This window comes from Lutra lutra, chromosome 18 (genome assembly GCF_902655055.1).
Source record: "Lutra lutra chromosome 18, mLutLut1.2, whole genome shotgun sequence".
In the NCBI taxonomy this organism is placed as follows: domain Eukaryota; kingdom Metazoa; phylum Chordata; class Mammalia; order Carnivora; family Mustelidae; genus Lutra; species Lutra lutra.
The window spans coordinates 18746690-18768484 of record NC_062295.1 but is presented as its reverse complement, the minus strand read 5'-3'; the positions used below and the strand labels follow the sequence as shown (position 1 = coordinate 18768484).

Sequence of the window (21795 nt, the reverse complement as noted above, 5' to 3'; positions counted from 1 at the left end):
GAATTCATTCATTTATTCCCTCATTCGGTGAGTCATTCCGCAGACACGTATTGATTTCTGCTCTGTGCCAGGAGCATGGAATTGGGCTGCGGGCCCAGGGACACAACATTCCTACAGTCTAGTGGAGGAGACAGACGTTTAAGCAGGCAATTGTAACAAGGATAGATGCAGAGTTGAAGGGGGTGGGAAGCCAGGAAGGCTGCTGGAGCAGGGACCATTCAGTTACAGTCCAAAGGATGAGCAGACATTACGCAGGCTAAGAAGGGCAGAGAAACATGTTCCACGCAGAGGGAACAGCATGGACAGAGGCCCAGGGCAGAGCACCAGCGCAGCCCAAAACTTCCCTCATCAGTTAGTTACTGGAGCAACCCTGCCAAGCGTCCCATAGGGCTGCAGCATAGAGAGAGAAGCCAGTGTGTGCCTCCTAAGTTTGGTCCTACCAAAACCTCTCCATTTTGGGAGCTGGACAACTGAGGTGGTCTCAGTCTTAGGCAAACTGTTGTAAGTGTTTATGCCACTGTGAAAACTTGTATGGCTTGGAGACAGGTGCCCCGCCTTCTACATAGGAAAATCTGAAGCACCTCTGGGGAGAAAGGGAGGTAGGGTGCGGCAGGCGGGGAAGCGAGAGCAGGTCACCATGAACCTTGTAAGCCAGGTTAACCCACCTGGCCTTTCTCAAACAGAAGGCAAATGGCAAGTCATCAAAGGGCTGAGTGATGGGGAGCTGACCAGATTCTCCTCCCTCACAGGCACCCTGGGGACAGAGCGACAGCCTGCCTGCTTTTAAAAGGTTCCTAGGAAGCCTGAGGCAAAAAAGGGGGGGGGGGCGGGTAGGGAGAAGAAGTTGTGCTTCTCAGGTTAGAAATTATGTGAGTTTTTTCTTAAAATGAAATTTTAGGGGACCAGGGAAGAAGGCAGTTTCTTAAAAAGCTAAGGAAGGAGAGAGTATTTCTGGCCAGCATTATCCTGTAGGTCTCTTGGCACTGTTGACCCCACAGGCTGTGGGAGACCCCACATCAAGTGTCCTCTCCCTTACAGAGACCAAGGGGCCCTTTAGCTTCTGTCTCTCTGCCTCAGGATACCTGAATACCTTTGCACTCTAGTCCTCGGGATCACTACTGCCTCTGTAGAACATCCCACCTCATGGGTTGGATCTAATTTTTGTCCCCAAGCCCTGAATTTCACACTAGCCTGGGTTTTTCCCAGGCTCGATCCTGCCTATTTTCTCACTTTTCTTGAGTCTTCAATAATTTTCTACTCTCTGTCTGCTGGGAAGCATCCTTGAGTATCCTGAGCTAAACCAATGGCCCTTTCCCTCAGCACCTCTATCATCTTTCTTCCTCCACCATTATACTTTTCCCTAGAAAAGCAACCTCGTTTCATGATCTCCACTTCCTCTAAGACATCTGCCCAAGGTCAACAAGGCCACCAATCCTTAAGCATGTGCCCTCTGCCAGCTCTGTGTCATGAGCTCACCTGTTTCTCATATGACTGTGTGAATTATAATCATCCTCATTTAGGGAAACTGAGGCTCCAGGGTGGGAGGATAAAATAAATTGCTGGGTTATACTAATGGCCATACACCCTGTTTCTGTCTTATCCCTGCCATTGCCCTGGTAAATTTGAGCCACTCAATAAATATTTGTTGAATGTTCAAATACATTAGTGACTTTCTACTAGCTTGTCTGGAGCCCTTTTCTGAAAGTTTTATAATTTAGTAATAAATACATTTGGTAGCAATGTTATATGTATCATTATATCTCATAATTCCAGATTTCCTTTATGAATTAAGTATCTTGAAAAATAAAATAGAGTGGAATTCAATACAATTCTGAACCATTCTATCTCATGTCTTCATCCTTGCTTGTCAAAATGCCAGTGGCTTCTTAAACAGGAGAGAATGCCGGCTACATATTAATTTCATTTTAGCTCATGAAATACACTCAGGCATGCACGGTACAAAACAAAACAAAATTCAAGAAGGAGATGAAAATAATCAAAAGGGATGAATTTGGTAAATCCTATACAAAATGCAGCGGGTCTGAAAATATGTATTGGGAGAAACACACATTAAAGAAAGGTTATTTAGAAGACTGAAGAGGGAAAAGATATCCAAAAGAATGAAACGGTACAAATTTAGACCACATGTCAAATAAATAAAAATATTAAGTAAAAAATTTCCTTAGGCCAATGGAAGAAAATGGCTTTAGACTGGTATGCACAGCCAACTAGGTGAATGGTCTACAGGTAAATTGCTGCTACTGGTCAGAATGGGTTAAGTTCTGCTGCAGTAACAACCCTCCACTCTCCGTGGCTTAACACAGAAAAGGTTATTTCTCGCTCACTCTACATTTCCAGCACATGTTGAGGGAGGCTACACTCCAGGTCATCTTCCTCCCAGGACCCAGGCTGACAGTATAAGCCCTACCTGGAATATTACTGAAATGTGGTAAACCTTGCACTAACATTAACAGGTTCTGCTGAGAAGTGACACATGTCACTTCTGCTCACATGTGACTGACCAAAGCAAATCTCACTGTTTTGCTTGAACTTAACAGGACAGGGATGTGTAACTCTCCCACAGGGAGGGCAGCATATAATAACCGTCCACTCCAAGCAAATTGGATTTAGGCAAATGGTTAATACGCTACTTCCTTCTTCCTCTCCCTATACATACCGTCTAAGTCATAGATTCTAATGTGTATAAAACCATCAGGAAACAAGTTTCAAGGCAGTTTCTGGAATCTACCTGCAGAAAGGCTGATTTAGGAGATCTGGGGTGGTCCCTTAGGACCTGCATGGCCACTCTGTGTGACCATGATGTCTGGTGGAATATGGCCCATTTTGAGAAACACTGATTTACTCTGAGATGGAAACTGCTATCTTCTCCAAATGACATTTCCTTTTTCCTTATTCCTTATTCCTTGGAGATTTATTCATCTCTTGCAACAGTAAGAATCCTTGAGAGATGGAGTCCAGGATTGCTCTGGTAACTCCTTGGTTATCAGGGAGCCAGCCTCCTGATGGTTCATTATCTTTAGTCACCTCATGGTCCCAGATAGCTGCTTGTGCTTAGCCATTACATCCATATTCCAGGCAGCCAAAGGAAGGAGGAAAGAAGCATGTGTCCCTTACCTTTTAAGGAGATGTTCCCAAAACCCTACATACTTCTTGCATTTCAGCAGTCCTCAGTTAGTCACATGGCCGTTCTTATCTACAAGGGAAAATGGAAGATAGTCTTTTATTCCAAGTGGCAATGAGCTCCACTGCATGGAAGCATCTTGTTACTGAGGAGAAGGAGTAGGCCTCTGGCAGTCTCTACCACACTGTTTGCATTTCTGCAGCTTTCAGCAGTGTTGACATGCCTACCTAACACTACTCTCCTCACTCCCCGAGTTAGCCTCTAGGGTGCTGCCCTTAGGGGCCACATCAGCCAGCAGGCCAAGACTTCTGACTGTGGGGGACTAGCTTCTCTCCTGCTCCACCTCAAATATAATAATTTCTCAGCTTTCCATTCTTACTACCCAGAGATGGTATGTGAGCCATGCCCAGCAAAAAGATATGTTTTGCTTGGCCCATAAAGGGCTGCTCTTACTGTTTTTGAATTAATTCACTTGCAACATTTACATCAAACTAAAAACCTTCTATACAACTAAAGAAACAATCAATAGAATAAAGAGGCAACCTACACAATAGGAAAAAACATTTGCGAACCATATATCAGATAAGGGGTTAATATCCAAAATACATGTAAGGAACTCATACAACTTATTAGCAAAAAAGGGGGGGGGGCAGAGGACCTGAATAGACATTTTTCCCAAGAAGACATACAAATGGCCAATTGTACATGAAAAATTCCTAATATCATTAATCATCAGAGAAATGCAAGTCAAAACCACAGTGAGTTATCACCTCACATCTGTCAGAATGGCTGGTATCAAAAAGATGAGCGAGAGGGGTGCCCAGCTGACTCAGTCTGCGGAGCATGCCACTCTTGATCTCAGGGTGGTGAGTTCGAGCCCCATGTTGGGTATAGAGATTAAATAAATAAACTTAAAAAAAAAAAAGACAAGATTTAAGAAATGCTGGCAAGGATGTAAAGAAAAGGAACTCCAGAGTGGTGTTGGTGAGAAGGTAAATTCATGAAGCCACTGTGGAGAACAGAATGGAAGTTCCTCAAAAAATTAAAAATAGAGCTACCTTTCTGATCCATTTCTGAGTATGCAACCGAAGGAAATGAATTCATTATCTTGAAGAGGTATCTGCACCCCCAGGTTCCTCACAGCATTATTTACAATAGCCAAGAGATGGAAACAACCTAAGCGTCAACTAATGAGCAGAAAAACTCTCTCTCTCTCACACACACACACACACACACACAAAAACACACCCCAGAATATTATTCAGCCATCAAAAAGAAGGACATCGTGCCATTTGTGACAACATGGATGTGGCCTGAGGTCATTATGTTAGGTGAAATCAGTCAGAGAGAGAAAAACACATACAGTATGACTTCCGTTATATGTGGAATCTAAAACAAAAGCCAAAGTCCTAGAAACAGTGAGTAGAATGGTGGTTGCTGGGGGTTGGGGGGGCGCGCGGAATGGGCAAATGTTGGTTAAAGGGACAAACTTAGGTTACACGAACAAGCTCTGGGGAGTTAACATTCAGCAGGGTGACTGTAGTTAACAACAGTGTTTGATATACTGGAAGGTGGCTAAGAGAGTAGATTGTCAATGTTCCCAGCACATACCCAATTGCAATTAGGTGAGATGATGGATATGTTAACTAACCTCATTGTGGTCACTGTTTTGCAATACAGATGTCAATGAAATCATCACACTGATACCTTAAACTTACACAGTGTTAAATGTGAATTCTATCTCAATAAAACCAGGGGGAGATAATAATTTAAAAATAATAGTCCATTTCACATGGGAATCCAGATTAGTGGATGCTCTTTAAAAATTGCAATATCAGGCGAGTTGCAAGAAGACACGTGCGTGGAAGGAGCAAGCAGTAGCGGGCGACAGAGCTGGAATAAAGGGAGCTAGTGGTAAAGTTTAGGTAGCAGTTGCCATCATGCTCAAAGCTGTGATCCTGATTGGAGGCCCTCAAAAGGGGACCCGCTTTAGGCCTTTGTCTTTTGAGGTGCCCAAACCCCTGTTTCCAGTAGCGGGGGTCCCTATGATCCAGCATCACATTGAGGCCTGCCCAGGTCCCTGGGATGCAGGAGATTCTGCTCATTGGCTTCTACCAGCCTGACGAGGCCCTTACCCGATTTCTAGAGGCTGCCCAGCAGGAGTTTAACCTCCCCATCAGGTACCTGCAGGAATTTGTGCCCCTGGGCACAGGAGGTGGTCTCTACCATTTCCGGGACCAGATCCTGGCCGGGGGCCCCGAGGCCTTCTTTGTGCTCAACGCTGATGTCTGCTCCGACTTCCCCTTGACTGCTATGTTGGATTCCTACAGACACCAGCCTCACCCTTTCTTGCTCCTTGGCACCACGGTCCTGCACTATGTGGAGAAACCCAGCACCTTTGTTAGTGACATCATCAACTGCGGCATCTACCTCTTCTCCCCGGAAGCCCTGAAGCCCCTTCGGGATGTCTTCCAGCGTAACCAGCAGGATGGGCAACTGGAGGACTCCTCAGGCCTGTGGCCAGGGGCAGGCACATCCGCCTAGAGCAGGACGTGTTCTCCGCCCTGGCTGGGCAGGGCCAGATCTATGTGCACCTCACTGATGGTATCTGGAGTCAGATCAAGTCCGCAGGCTCAGCCCTCTATGCCTCCCGCCTCTACCTGGGTCAGTACCAGCTCACTCACCCAGAACGCCTGGCCAAGCACACTCCTGGGGGTCCACGAATCCGAGGAAACGTTTACATCCACCCCACAGCTAAGGTGGCCCCATCAGCCGTGCTGGGCCCCAATGTCTCCATCGGGGAGGGGGTAACCGTGGGCGAGGGTGTGCGGCTCCGCGAGAGCACTGTCCTCCATGGGGCCACACTGCAGGAGCACACGTGTGTCCTGCACACCATTGTGGGCTGGGGGAGCACTGTGGGGTGCTGGGCCCGTGTGGAGGGTACTCCCAATGACCCCAATCCCAACGACCCCCGAGCGCACATGGACAGTGAGAGCCTCTTCAAGGACGGGAAGCTGCTGCCTGCCATCACCATCCTAGGCTGCCGCGTCCGGATCCCTGCTGAGGTGCTCATCCTGAACTCGATTGTTCTACCACACAAGGAGCTGAGCCGCAGCTTCACCAACCAGATCATCCTCTGAGGGGGACTCCCAGAAGGCACCCCCCTCCCAACTCCCAACTCCTACCTGCGCCCCTTGAGGCTCCTTCCTGCAGGGCCGGCCTCTGTCCAAAAGGACCAGAGGAAGCCAGGCAGGATCTTCACGTGCCAGGCGCAACCTGGGTGGCTGGGGGACTCCTGGCCTCCCTCTTCAGTCCCTAATAAACCCGGGTGGACCTTGGAGCCAAAAAAAAAAAAAAAAAATTGCAATATCAGGCCATACCGGGCCCACATTCCCTTATGGCCACACTCAGCTCAGGTGAGTACAGCTGCATCAGTGGTTGAAGCTACAGTCCCGCAGTGTCCCCTGTCCTCCTCATGCCGGTACGAAATCAGCGACCCTACAGTTCCTCGTTTCCTCTTAGAAGGACCTTCTCAGCTTACTTCTCACCCACATGCAAAGAGAAACTTAAATCAAGAGCAGTCATGATCTCTTACCTACATTTCCATCCTGCATTCCTAACATCTATAAATCTCTCCTGCTTCTAAGACTATTTTTATGTGGTAAGTGATTCTGCTTGGTCCCAAACTGTGAACATCAGACAAGTTAACTCTCCTGTTTTTTTTTTTTCTTAAAGTTATTCTAAGACATCATGAGCCCCTCCCACCCCACGGTTGGACGCACTGAGAAGAACACATCACTTCTGTGGTATTCTCACCAGAAATGCATCACCTCAATTTGATTATGAGAAAACATCAGACAAAATCAGATCCAGAGACGTCCTACAAAACAGCTGTCTGGTGCTCATCAAAAGTGTCAAGATTATGAAAGACAAGAAACTAAAGAAACATAACTACTGTAAGTAATGTGAGATCCGTGAGATCCTGCACTAGAAAGAGGGCACGGGGTGAGGGGTGGGGGGTTACTGGTGAAATTCGAGTACGGTCTACAGTTTACTTAGCAGAACCATACCAATGTTAATTTCTTGGTGTTGAAAACCAGACAGTTGGGGCACCTGGTGGCTCAGTGGGTTAAAGCCTCTGCCTTTGGCTCAGGTTATGATCCCAGGGTCCTGGGATCGAGCCCCACATCTGGCTCTCTGCTCAGCAGGGAGTCTGCTTCCTCCTCTCTCTCTGCCTGCCTCTCTGCCTACTTGTGATCTCTGTCAAATAAATGAATTTAAAAAAAAATCAGACAGTGGTTACACAAGACATTAATATTAGGGGAAGCTGGGTGAAGGGTACGTAGGAACTCTATACCATTTTTTCAACTTTTCTGTGACTCTGAAAATTATTTCCAATGAAAAGTTAAAAATATTGTAAAAATATTTATCTTGGGGTGGCTGCCTGGGTGGCTCAGTTAAGCATCAGACTCTGGATTTTGGCTCAGGACATGATCTCAGCTCTGCATGGAGTCTGCTTGAGATTCTCTCTCTCTCTCCTTCTGTTTCTTCCCCCTCAAATAAATAAATAAATCTTTATACACACACACACACACACACACACACACACACACATCTCATGGGATTGTGGTAATGTCAAAAGAGCTTACATTCATAAAGAATACAGTGCCTTGGGGCGCTTGGGTGGCTCAGTGGGTTGAGCCGCTGCCTTCGGCTCAGGTCGTGATCCCAGGGTACTGGGATCGAACTCCGCATGAGGCTCTCTGCTCAGCAGGGAGCCTGCTTCTCTCTCTCTCTCTCTCTCTCTCTCTCTCTCTCTGCCTACTTGTGATCTCTGTCAAATAAATAAAATTAAAAAAAAAAGTACGGTGCCATATCTTCTCCCCCTGTCTACTCCTCCCACCAGAGCCTAGCACAGTGGTTTGCCTTCTGCAGGTTCTCAGGATTTGACATACTGAATTAGCTTGAGGGGCAAAAAAAAGGGGAACACTAACTTTGTATTAGAAACACCATTTCATTCTTATGATAATCCCCTGAGGAAGGCATTATTATCCTCATTTTACAGATGATGTCATTGAAGTACAAAAGGGTTTACAGCTTGCACACTTGAACGCAATTTGTTTCTGAAATCACTCTCGCCACCCCCGCCCCCCCGCTGCCACTTCAAGCCCAGGGGAGCACCTGACTGCTCTCCCCAGCACCCCCCACCCAGCCCCACCCTTACCAGCTTCCCTGTTTGTGCTTTCAGAAAAGAGGGCTGTTTCTGCTGGTCTCCCACTCTAGCACTTGGATTTCATTAACAAGCACAATTGTAATTGAACTTTTATTCACCAGCCACAGCTTGGCAATTATTCAAGTTCTCCCAAGCTCAGAGCCTATGTTCACTTCCTTTTGGTGGATTGAGAGAAAAAAAAGCAAACCTCGGTCCACATTCCTAGGGCAATGTACCCTGGTTGTGCCGGTTTCCGTGTCTTCCTGTGTTCCCAGGACACTGTGCACTTAGTAATTTCTAAAGAAGGCTGTTAGATTCAGATGGTAATCACAGCCCCCTTCTGGCGCATTCCCTGGACTCTTGGCCTCATTAGAAATCCTCTGGCTGCCTGCATCCAGCCTCTCACTTGCAAGTAAATGCTGGCCTCTGCTCTCCTTCCTGCCAGAATCTCACGGCACCTCATTTACTTTTTTCTTAATGTAACATTTGTTGTCATTTCCCTCCTATTCTCCGATTATAGAAGGAATACATGTTTGTTGCAGAAAAATGTGAAAATGTGGAAAATCACAAAGAGAATAAAACTCAACCATAATGCCACCAGCCAGAAATAAGCAGTGCTACTATATGGAGATGTAAGGGATCCTTGACTTTCTTATATACGGCTTTTGTGCAAATTGCACATTACATATAAAAATCCCTAATCTAGAGATCCAAAATGCAAGTAAAATAGGACCATCTGTTTTCACCACACCGCACAATTCCAGGGGCACTGTTCATATTGATCTATGGGAATGACACCCTCTCAAGTTGTGCAGTGCACAATCTATGCAGCTGTACTTAGCAGTCATGTCACAGGGCCTGGGAAGACAACACAATGCAAGTTGTAGGTAAACTAAGGGACTAGAGCAGTTCCTGAGAATTGTTACAATGTAGGGATATGGAACCAGTGGTGCCAGAATCATGTGATTTTTTCAAAGGAGGCTAGAAATCTGGATTTTAAAATAACATCACTAATTTTTAAATATTGGCAATTAATTCAGTTTTAAAAACCCACTGTACAGGGGTGCCTGGGTGGCTCAGTGGGTTAAAGCCTCTGCCTTCGGCTCAGGTCATGATCCCAGGGTCCTGGGATTGAGCCTCACATCCAGCTCTCTGCTCCGCGGGGAGCCTGCTTCCTCCTCTCTCTCTGCCTGCCTCTCTGCCTAGTTGTGATCTCTGTCAAATAAATAAATAAAATCTTAAAAAAAAAAAAAAACCCACCGTACAAAACAAATAGGCCTAATCTAGGCTGTGGGGTATCTGGTGAAGCTTCTCCTCTTTCTTCTTTCTCCCATACCGGCCATCCTTGCTTTCTCCATGGGGTGGCCTCGACGGCTCTATTCTTAGGCAGGGAGTCTCACTCTAACTGTCCTGTATTTGGGCACTGCAGGGGAGCAAAGGGGTGTGGGGAGGCCAGGGAGGCAGTCAGCAAGGGCCCCACTAAGACAATGAGAGAGGACAGTTTCCTCTGCCACTTCTCTGGCATTTCATCCTCTTCTACAAATGGCTCATCATCATATTCCTTCCAACCGTAAAACAACCTCTCTTTGAGGGCCACCTGGGCGGTTCAGTTGCTAAGCATCTGACTCTTGATTTCAGTTTAGGTCATAATCTCAGGGTTGTGAGATTGAGCCCTGTGTCAGGTTCTGCCCTGGGTCTGGAGCCTGCTTAAGACGGTTTCCCTTCCTCTGGCCCTCCCCACCTGAAAACAACGACAACAAACAAAAAAAATTTTAAGAAACTCTCTTTGAGGGGCGCCTGGGTGGCTCAGTGCGTTAGAGCCTCTGCCTTCAGCTCAGGTCATGATCCCGGGGTCCTGGGATGGAGACCCGCGTCGGACTCTCTACTCAGCAGGGAGCCTGCTTCCCTCTCTCTGTCTGCCTCTCCACCTACTTGTGATCTCTCTCTCTGTCAAATAAATAAATAAAATATTTTAAAAAAATAAATGAACTCTGAGAGGAATTTCAGTGAGTACAATGTACAGCAACATTTGAGGCACCCAATGATGCTTTCATTGATGCCATAGAAGATTGTTTAGGGAAAAGACTTAACACGGGGGCTCCCAGGAAGAGCAGGGAAAGGACAGCAGGTCCTGACTAGGGGCAGATGCTCAAGGCCGTTTTCCCAATTGTCTCTACTAAGGGGGACAGCTGAAGTGTTCTTTTCTTTGAGAGCACATTCATTCATCTGATTATTTCAGTCAGATGTGTCCCACCCACTGGTCTGTGAGCTACATGGGAGTAAGAGATGAATCTGGTTTCATTCCCTGGTATGTCTCTGGTGCCCAGTGGAGACACAGGCACAAAGCAGGTCCTCAGTGAACACTACTGAGTGAAAGGAGAAAGGACAGATCTGTACTGTCAACACCCTCCCACCCCAGGCTCTGGCACATCACCTCTAAAGAAACCCCCTCCCCCATATGAGGTTTGTAGCAACTGTAAGTCAGGCTCTTCATTGCTTTTAGCTCTCTAGGAATAGAAATCCTTTGTAATATGTGAGCCTACAGTTTCACTTTCAGAGAACTAACTTCCAAAGACACTTCTAGCAAAACATTATGTTTAAAAGTGAGGAACTTTGTGGGGTGCCTGGGTGGCTCAGTGAGTTAAAGCCTCTGCCTTTGGCTCAGGTCATGATCCCAGGGTCCTGGGATCTAGCCCTGCATCAGGCTCTCTGCTCAGCAGGGAGCCTGCTTCTCCCTCTCTCTCTGCCTGCCTCTCTGCCTGCTTGTGATCTCTGTCAAATAAATTAAAAAAACCTTAAAAAAAAGTGAGGAACTTTGTAAACACTCTTTCACTATTTTTATCCCTGTGTATGTGCATACATAATATTTAATATTTCAAAATCATGTCTTTCACATAACCATACATTATAGCTAGTTTTCTGGGACAATAAATATTTTTCTTTAACATTTTTTTTAAAGATTTATTTATTTGTTTGTTTGTTTGTTTGCTTGAGAGAAAGAGAGAGTGAGAGAGAGCTTGAGCAGGGAGGCAGAAAGAGGCAGAGGGAGAGGGAGAAGCAGGCTCTCCACTGAGCAGGGAGCCAGATGTGAGGCTCGATCCCAGGACCCTGGGATCATGACATGAGCTAAAGGCAGATGCTTAACTGACTGAGACACCCAGGCACCCCTCTTTAACATTGTTTTTAACAGCCAGATAGAGAGGTGCCTGGGTGGCTCAGTCAGTCAAGCATTTGCCTTCAGCACTCCCCACTGAGCAAGGAGCCTGCTTCTCCCTTTCCTGCTCCCCCTGCTTGTGCTCTCTCTGTCAAGTAAATTAACACTATCTTTAAAAAAAAATGTTTTTACCCCACATAGAATTCCATTGCATGAATGTAACATCATTATATTCCCTGGTAATGAGCATAGAGATTGTTCCCAACTTTTTGATGCTGTAAATACGTTGTCCAGAAAAGCTTACCCATAGCTGCGATCATTTTATTTCTATTATTTCTATTATAAATGTATTTATTTACATTATACTATTCTATGTTAAACTACCTGGTCAAAGCGTATGCCAATTTGGAAGCACGAGTTACCCCACGTAAATAGTACAACCCATTTTCACATACTGTGCTGAGTGCTCATTTCCCTACCCCCTCCTTCGTAGTAGATTCAGAACCAGATTATGGGGGGAGAACCAGATTATGAGGCGAGACCCAACTGAGTCATCAATGAAAGCACTGCCAGGAGACTCAAAGTGTACCGACCATCTTAATAACCAAAACTCTCTAAGAGAGGTTCTCGTGTGGCTGGAAGATATATGCTGAGCCATTTGTAGAGGAGAGAACCAGCTTCCTGGTTCTCTCAGAGCCACTGTTTCCCTGAGGAAACATGGCTTTATCTGGAACACTTGCTGTCAGTACGCACACACACATTACCAAGAGGCTTACTTAAAGAACAATTAGATGGCCATGAACCTGCTGTCTAAGGAAGGTTGGTCCAAATAACTACAGGGATATTATTTTGGATATTAGAGCGTGCAAGTTCAGGGCCAGAGCCAGACTGCTGGGGCACAGACAGAGGCTGAAAACTGCTGTCAGTTGTCTTCCTCGGATATTTTTCCTTTTTAACTACTGAGCAGATATTTAATGGACATTACTTTCAATCATGTAGAGTATTTTGTATTAACTGGAAGAATATCCATGGTAACTGGTAACTGACAAAAGCAATCTGAACAATGTCTTTGGCACTGCCCACTTTTTAAAAAATTTATTTACTATTATTATTATTTTTTTTTTTTTTTGAGAGAGAGAGAGAGTACAGGGGGAGGGGGAGGGGGAGAGGGAAAGCGAGAATTTCCAGCAAACCTTCCGCTGAGCACAGAGCCCTGTGCAGGGTTCAATCTCACAACCCCAAGATCGTGACTGAGCAGAAATCAAGAACTAGATGCTTGGGGCGCCTGGGTAGGGCTCAGTGGGTTAAAGCCTCTGCCTTCGGCTCAGGTCATGATCTCAGGGTCCTGGGATCAAGTCCCAAATCGTGCTCTCTGCTCAGCAGGGAGCCTGCTTCCCTCTCTCTCTGCCTGCCTCTCTGCCTACTTGTGATCTCTCTCTCTGTCAAATAAAAAAAAAAATCTTAAAAAAAAAAAAAGAAATAGATGCTTAACCAACTGAGCCTCTGTGTTCCCTGCTTTTGAAAGAGAACTTAGATAAGCACTCATATGTTTCCATCTGCTTCTATAAGCAAAGGAAAATATGGAAGTTAATATACAACATTTTAACAGTGCCTATTAGGGATATTAGTCTGTAGAGGGGAAGAAGAGATGATTAATTTTACTTCAGATGCTTGAATTATGTCAGTTGTTTTAATTGTGTCAACAAGAATATACAACTTGTGTAATTCAAATGTTCACTTTTTAAAATTAGATTTGAAGAGGCACCAAATAGTAGCATGCCTAGAAGAGGCCACATCAGACTGTCTCTGGCTAGGTTACGTTATCTTTGAAAATCTTTGCCTAAAAACCAGCAGTATTAAATACTGATCTTATGAGAATCATAATAGGCATCTCTTTCTGCTTTTGACCATATGGGATTATGTCTAGTATTTTGCTTTTAAGTTAATGTGGATGTTGTTTTAAGATAGACAATCTTTAAATGAAACAAGATGGGATCGGGAGGGAGACAAACCATGAGAGACTCTTAATGTCACAAAACAAACTGAGGGTGGCCAGGGGGAGGGGGTTAGAGGGAGGGTGGTGGGGTTATGGACATTGGGGAGGGTATGTGCTATGGTGAGTGCTGTGAAGTGCGTAAACCTGGCGATTCACAGACCTGTACCCCTGGGGCTAATAATACATTATACGCTTATAAAAAAAAAAAAAGACATTCTTCACCATATATAGGAACTACTGCTTTATTCCAAGTTTACCTAGAGTTGTTAAGAAAAATGCACATTAATGATACTCATTGTTTCCACAAAATCTACAATGTTGATCATTTGACTTCCCTCTTTACTTACTGATATAATCAGATGTATTGATAACTTTCCTAATATTAAACCATCCTTGCATGACAAGACTAAGCTTGGGTCATGCTTTATTGTACTGTTAGTACTAGAACCGACTTGGTTGGAATTGATTTGATGATGGTTTATTTAGGGGTTTTACATCAGTATTCATAAGAAAGTTTGGTCGGTAATATTCCTTTCTTGTGTGTTTATAATCAGATTTCGCTTTTAGTTATGCTAGCTTCATAAAAGAGATGGAGGAACTTTTCTTTTTCTTTTTGCCTACTCAGGTGGTCTGAAAATGACTTATTCTTTGTATGTTTTTAAAAAAACTCATTCATAGGGACACCTGCTGGCTTAGTCAGTGGAACATGTGGCTCCTTATCTTGGGGTCATGATGTTCATGCTTCACATTAGGCATAGAGCCTACTTAAACCAAAAAATAAATAAAAATTTAAAAATAAATTAAAAAGGGTGCCTGGGTGGCTTAGTCAGTTAAATGTCTGACTCTCGATTTCGGCTCAGGTCATAATCTCAGGGTTGTGAGATCGAGCCCCGAGTCGGGCTCTGTGCTGGATGTGGAACCTGCTAGATGTGGAAAGATCTCTCTCTCCTTCTGCCTCCCCCACCCACGCTCCTGTGCCCTCTCACTCTCAAGTGAATAAATAAATAAATAAATAACTCATCCATAAAATTATCTGAGGGTAGCATCTTTCAAAGAAGTGGAGTTTTGTTTATAATTTTTACTATTTCTTTCAGGGCTACTGGTCCGTCTACATTTTTTCATTTCTTTCTGTCAATTTCATTCATTTGTCTCTTCCTTGAAAAGAAGCTATCTCATCCAGATTTTTAAATTCATTTGTAATGTATTGTAGTATATCCTTTGATAATGCTTATAAAAGAACCTCTAATTCCATACATCTGATTCCTTTTCCATTCTGAATTTTGCCTATTTTCTGACATTTCCCAGAGGCCTGTCTATTTCACTGGCTGTTTTAAAGAACCTCCTGTTGCTGTTAGCTATCAGTGTTTATTGGTCTTAGACTTTCTAGTTCAGTTTGGTTGTTCTTTTTTTTTTTTTTAAGTGCTCTGTCCTGATTTCCTTGTGTTTTTGTTGTTGTTGTTGTTGTTGACCTTCTCTTCCTAATTCTTTTTTTTTTAAAGATTTTATTTATTTATTTGACAGACAGATATCACAAGTAGGCAGAGAGAGAGAGAGAGAGGGAAGCAGGCTCTCTGCTGAGCAGAGAGCCCGATGCGGGGCTCGATCCCAGGACCCTGAGATCATGACCTGAGCCGAAGGCAGAGGCTTTAACCCACTGAGCCACCCAGGCGCCCCTCTCTTCCTAATTCTTGAGGTCAATACTCATTTCATTTGTTTTCACTTTACTTATTTAATGGTGAAAGCATTTAAGGCAATTATTTTTCTTGAATCCAGCTTTAGCTCATCCCATAAAACCAAAGATGTTACATTTCATTTCCACTTTCTTTGAAATGGTTTATATCCACAGCTAAGTTTTTTTTTTAATTTATTTGAGAGAGAGAGAGAGAGCATGAGAGGGGAGAAGGTCAGAGGGAGAAGCAGACTCCCCATGGAGCTGGGAGCCTGATGTGGGACTCGATCCTGGGACTCCAGGATCATGACCTGAGCTGAAGGCAGTCGCTTAACCAACTGAGCCACCCAGGGGCCCCCACAGCTAAGTTTTTAAGAGAGTTTTAATGCTTGTTTTTTTAAATAACTGTTTCAGAGACTATTTTAAATTAAAAATAGGTTCATTATACAAAACAAATATAAGGGAAAAATCCATCCAGAATTCTACCACTCAGATGGTTATATACATCATTCCAACCATTGGTGCATATGGCTGCTTCTTTCCTTTGAAAGAATCATATAACCTATGTTATCTTCAAAACCTCTTTCTTTCCTAGATATTGTATGTGTGGTTATCAGGATCTCTTGCTACTGCTCTTAAGGGGCTGTGAACTCTTGAGGTCCTCTAGTAACTTACGTGAACATGGGGATTGCTCGACAGGCCGATCTTAGGAGATTTTAAAGGTGTCTTCTCTCCTTTAGGGAGAGACAGGAATAGTTGTGACAGAGATTTCATGTCTGAAAATATTGCTTTGCCTCTATGTCCTTTAACTAGCCACCCCATCATCAAGCTTGAATACAAAGGGAACCAGAAAAGATTCCGCATATCCTCCTGTTTAGGACCCCTGCCTCCTGCCCAGCATCCCCAAATTTACAACCGGATCCATCCTTTACCATCCGGGCAAATCACATCACTTTTTTTTTTTTTTTTTAATTTACTCGACAGACAGAGATCACAAGTAGGCAGAGAGGCAGGCAGAGAGAGAGGAGGGGAAGCAGGCTCCCTGCTGAGCAGAGAGCCCGATGCAGGACTCAATCCCAGGACCCTGGGATCACGACCTGAGCCGAAGGCAGAGGCTTAACCCACTGAGTCACCCAGGTGCCCCACATCACATCACTTCTTAAGAGCTTTCCTTTCTCTGTCTATAAAATGCAGATGACAGTAGACCCCAGCTCAGAAGGTAGTGATAAGCTTTAAATGAAATAATGTATAGAAAGCACTTAACACAGAGTCGGGCACATAATAAATAGTCACTCCGTGATAGCTGTTGTTGTTGTGACCGGTCCCACTACTTTCTAAACAAGCAAAATGAATAAAGATCTCACTTCTCAGCTGAGGCCCAAGGGATCTCAGTGCCTGCTACTCATCTGTAGTTTCACAAAAGCAATTAAAGCTCGCCTGTGATCGTGAGTCTCTTCATCGTCCTTGAAGCCCTAGTTGCCCTATTGAGAGAGGAAGCCAGTGCCCTTGTGCCCGTTCCGGTGCTGTTTATTATGCCAGAGAGGTTGCTCAGACTCATTACTGCTGCGGAATACAGACCCCCGGGGGCTGAAGTGAAGCTGGATAATTACCAACAGATCCCTAATAGGTATGGACTCAATGGAAACAAGTCAATCAGGAACGCGGCATTTATGTCTAAACTATTCCAATCCACGCCTGGGGGCACCAGACACTGATGATGAGGGCCAAGCTCCTGAGGCCAAGGGCCCTGACCACCAGCTCCACCCCTGAGAGCCCCACGCCTAAGAGAATCCTGACACCCACTTCTCCCCTACCTACCCAGTGGCTCACCTCCAGAACTAAGAGGCAAGGTGGTTTGGCCTGATATCAGAATCTTCTCTGCCTTGATGGCCTGGACCAGTCCTCTCCAGCAGAAGACCTAGTCCTCTCCGAAATTCCACCTTTAAGAGATCTGAAGCAATCCTCCCTCCCTGCTCTTCTCTCCCTTAACCCCTACTCAGCTATGCTTCTCCTCTTTCATTCTTATCACAGGGACCAGCATTTTTAAAAAACCAGCAGTGACTCCAGCTTCCTGGTTCTCTCAGAACCACCGTTTCCCTGAGGAGGCATGGCTTTATCTGGAACACTTGCTGTCAGCACGCACACACACATGCAATTTCACCGAAAGCATGATGATTTCGGGGGCCTGAGTGGCTCAGCTGGTTAAACATCAGACTCTTGGTATTGGCTCAGGTCATGATCTCAGGGTCCTGGGATCGAGGCCCAAGTCAGGCTCTGAGCTCAGCATGGAGTCTGCTTGAGATTCTCTCTCCCTCTGCCCCTTGTCCTGCTCATTCTCTCTCTCACTCTCTCTCTCTCAAATAAATAAGTAAATTCTTTAAAAAAAAAAAAAATAAAGCATGATTAGAATTCCTCAAAGACTGTCCCCCAGAGGTAAGAATTTCAGTCCATAAACTGAGCTTTTCAGATGGTTCTAGAGCTGATCTTTAGTGGTAGCCTAAGCCCCATTTCTTTTTGGTGGTAGAAATATAATCTTAGCAATTCAAAAAGGCCCCACCCCAGCTTGTTCCCAGGATATAGGAACACCTACAATCTGGGGGCAGAAGAGCCAAGTGCCAAGTGTGAATCTGATCCTTGGTCACTGTCCCCCACCCACACTGGCATCCTCCAAGCCACCCTGCTCCCCTCCTGCCTTGGCCATTGTTCATTGTTCATGCGGAGTGTTTACTGAGACTGCTCATTCCCATGGTAGAGTTACACTGGTCATTCAGCTATTTCCAGATCCTTCTCCCCATTTAGCATTCACTCACCTGCTTTTCTGCTATACCATTCCTCCTCAGAAGCACTAAAGGCCCCTGACTTAATGGACAAGGAAGGACAGAGAATCCTTGGTTAATATCTAAAATAATTATTCCCTCACAAGGGTCACACACATACACATGCACACACAAATGGTGGGTAGTTACGAGTAGGTCAGAGGTCCAAAAGGAAGCCCTGCACCATTTGGGAAGCATCTATAACACAACTACAACTGTGGACACAGCTGGCATTCCTAGAGGGAACAAGATAGATCAGTGTGAAGAAGTTGTGGTAGAAATTTCCCTGGGAAGAGAGCTTCCTCTGGGATCAGGGGCCATCAGGGGCTTTGTTCACTCCAAAATTTCACAGAAACGTAAAAGGAGGGTAGGTAAGTGATTCCATAGAAGGACGTGTGCTTATGTGTCATTCAGGTAAGAGTTGTATTCACCATGATGGCTTCCCAACCCACCTCCTCATTTGCTTCTGGAACATAGTTTTTCAAGACCCGCTAACTAAGTAAAACCCTGAGCAAACATCAGAAACAGCCAACAACTCTCGAGTTCCTGCAAAAGTATTAGCCTGAGCAGGAAACTTGAAGGCATTTCATTACCACCAGACAGCTCCACCATTCTTGGCCACCATACAAGATGCAAACAGCTTAGACTTTCTATCCTCTAGGGGTCCATGGGTGGCACAGTTGGTTAAGCCTCTGACTCTTGGTTTTGGCTCAGGTCATGATCTTGGGACCTTGAGATCGAGCCCTCTGTCAGGCTCTGTGCTCAGCATGAAGTCTGGTTAAGATTCTCTCCCTCTCCCTCTCCCCCTCCCGCTTGTGTTCTCTTTCTCTCCCGAAAATAAATACATTTTTTAAAAAGATAATCTATCCTCTAGATATTTCCCATCCCCATTTTATCCCAAGCTTCTTCTCCACCAGCTCTTTCAACCCCAAGCAAAAAAGCAAGCCATGCTGCCTGACTACCTTTCCCTAGAGCCTCATCACTGACATCCCTGATCTCCTGGACATTCCCCTACAGCTTGGGTAACTTTGGTGTCCATGAGGATGACCTGTCCAAAAAAGAGCCCCCCCACACACTTCTTGAACCCCATAACTGTGATGTCTCCCATATACCATACCTGGAACTTCTCAGCATCTTCTAGAAGTGCCTCATGTCATAAATGTTAAATTCTCTAGCTTCAATCCCTTTTCCTCCCCATTGCTCCAGTAACACTGATGCCTTCAGGGTCTTGTCCTCCTCCTTTTCTCAACCTGTAAACTGCTTGGCTCCACATCCTTCCTAACCAGCCTGGTCCTCACAGTCCCTCATTTTAGCTAACTGCTTGCCACCCACACTCTCAATCCCCTGTTCCTCTGCCACTACCTCCCTAACCCAGAATCAGTTCAAGCTGCTGAAAACCATTACAGAATCTCATACAAATGTCACTACAAATGCAGGATCTCCAGCACTAGCTTCACATTCCAGCCTATCTGGGAAATCAGTTGAAGGATGAAGTATAAACGTGTTTTGGTTTAATTGCCAAACTCCATCAAGTCATTTAGTTTCATTGAGATGTTAGTGCTTGTACTGAGAAGAACTTGCGACATAGGTAAACCAACCATAGCTTCTGACCCAAGCAGCAACGAAGTTCTGTTTTAAAGGATTCTGTGGATTATGACACTGTTGCCATTGTTCCATGTAAGAGACCACCACACTTGCCCCCAGAGACAGTTTCAGGGGTTGGAATTAATTCCTCAGCCCCTCGCAGTGGAGTCTGGTGGTAGCATTCCTTACAGACCCTTACTGATCACTGTGCCCTTGCACGATGACCTAAGTAAGCAAGGGGTTCTCTGTGTATGGAGAGATGAACACTTGGGGTCAAGGTCAGCCCACATGTCCAGAGGCATTCTTAGTTCTAGAGTGAGGAGGGGGATAGGCTCTTTGACAACAGAGCTCCCCATCTTTGGGAACTAAGAGCATACCAACATCTTTGCTTATAGTCAAGACCTACTCATCTGGTTCATGGAAGTGGTGCATGAGAGGGTAAAAAAGAGGTACACCAGTATAAGCACACATGACCTTATTCACTATATGCTTATAATGTTTCACATATGAATTTCTTAAACAGTGACACAGCTACACTATCTAGATCCAGTTGAGCTGTACCCATTGGGCCGTGGATCATTCTGACACTCAGCCCCTGTGGCTGCCTTGGGAAACTCGGAGCCATGTCTCACTTTGGTGGCATGAGTGACAGGGCCTCAGTTGGCCTGTCTGTCTTTAGTGCTCACACTGTGACATAGTCACACACACACACACACACACACACACACACACACCCGCCCCACTGGTAAATCCCAGGCACAGCCAATAGAAAATGAATAGCATGGGAGGCTCAATCAGGTGCAAAGAGTGGCAATTCTACTCACTGTAGGATTCCAGACTTGAGTTCCAGCCATGTTCCTCATTTCCATTTGGTATTAAATGAGGTAACAGAGGACTTAACCCAGGACCTAGGGCATGGCAGGTGCTCAGCAATGGCTAGTTGGGCAATAATGTTGGGCTGCGTAGGATTGTGGCTGAGAGCAGGGACTCTAAAGAGCTAGATTCCTTTTGTTCAAAGCCCAGTGCTATTGCTTACATGCTGTCTGGACTTGATGTAGTTATTTAGTGTCTCTGTGGCTCAGTTTCTCTTCCTTGAAATAGGGATACTAGTCACTACCTCATTGGATTGCTGCGGACAACTTAGCACATAGAAAGCATTCTGTATTTACAGCTGATTTTATTAACAAGCTAATGATAATAATGATCATATGATGATGATCATTAGAGGAATGAGGGGTCTTTGGAACCTACCTTACTGTCCCCCTTTCTTCCTCCCCATTCTTTCACAGCCGCATCTTCCCAGCAAAACCCCCACCCAGGGTCCACTGCACCCTTGTCATCTCTGCTGAGATGCTGGGGAAACACCTTCATGCTTGTTTGGATTAGCCTCTGCAGTAGATTAAAGATGGACACACATTCTCTGACACTCCTTCCATTGAGAAGTGGGTCTTATTCCCCCACCCTTGAATCTGGAATTCTCTTCGTGACTTTCTGGACCAATAGAATGTAGCAAGAGTCCTGGGACTTCCAAGGCGAAGTCATAAGAAGCCTTGCAGCCTCTCCTCGGACCTTGTAGAATGTTTGCCCCTTCTCCTAACCCAGCCACCATCCCTTGAGAAACCCAAGCCACATGAAGGGCCCTGTGTAGGCACCGCAGCCAAGAGCCCCAGCTGAGATTGCAAACATCAGCTTCCACCGCTCGCCCTGTAAGTGGACATTTTGGACAGCCAGCACAGTCGAGCCTTCACATGACTGTGACCCAGCGCCACCTTTGTGCAACTACATGAAAGACCCCGAGTGAGAACCACCTGGCTGAGTCCAGTCAACCCACAGGACCATGTCAGACAAAAATACAATGTTGTTCGAAGCCACTAAGCTTTAGAGAGGTTTGTTAGAGCAGAAATGAATAACCAGAACAGTGTCCAACCTGGAAGAGTCTATCAGGTTATCCTCTCCCCTGTCCTTAGGTCCTCCTTTCCTCCTACACCTTCACCCTTCACCACCTGCCCCTCACTCTGCAGCAGGGCAACTCCTGTTATGGAGAGCAGAGTTTTGCCTACGGAAAAGGCTGAGAGGGGAGGTTTATTTAGAATGCCCGAGAGACATTAAGCTTTTCAAGCCTCCCAGAAATCCAAGAACAGGAGTTATAGGCAGGCTGGCCTTGGTGAGGCTGAGGATCTGGGGATGAGCAGAACCTGAAGAAGTTCCAAGTGTTCCTTTCC

At 45.3% G+C, this 21795-nt stretch overlaps 2 protein-coding genes across 2 annotated transcripts in view; one reads left to right on the top strand and one right to left on the bottom strand.

Moving 5' to 3' along the window:
- Positions 1-3173: 3173 nt before the first annotated feature.
- The window catches only part of USP31 (ubiquitin specific peptidase 31), a 162359-nt gene continuing 143737 nt past the window's right edge, over positions 3174-21795 (bottom strand). The window contains exon 17 of the mRNA XM_047712824.1: positions 3174-3214. Within this exon, the coding sequence (XP_047568780.1) occupies positions 3189-3214 (26 nt within the window). The 3' untranslated portion in view covers positions 3174-3188. The remainder of the gene's footprint in view (positions 3215-21795) is intronic.
- On the top strand, positions 5012-6503 carry LOC125090266 (mannose-1-phosphate guanyltransferase alpha-like). Its single transcript, XM_047712825.1, is given in 3 exon segments — positions 5012-5213; positions 5215-5675; positions 5678-6503. Coding segments are annotated over 3 exon segments (1197 nt in total). The 5' UTR covers positions 5012-5082; the 3' UTR covers positions 6283-6503.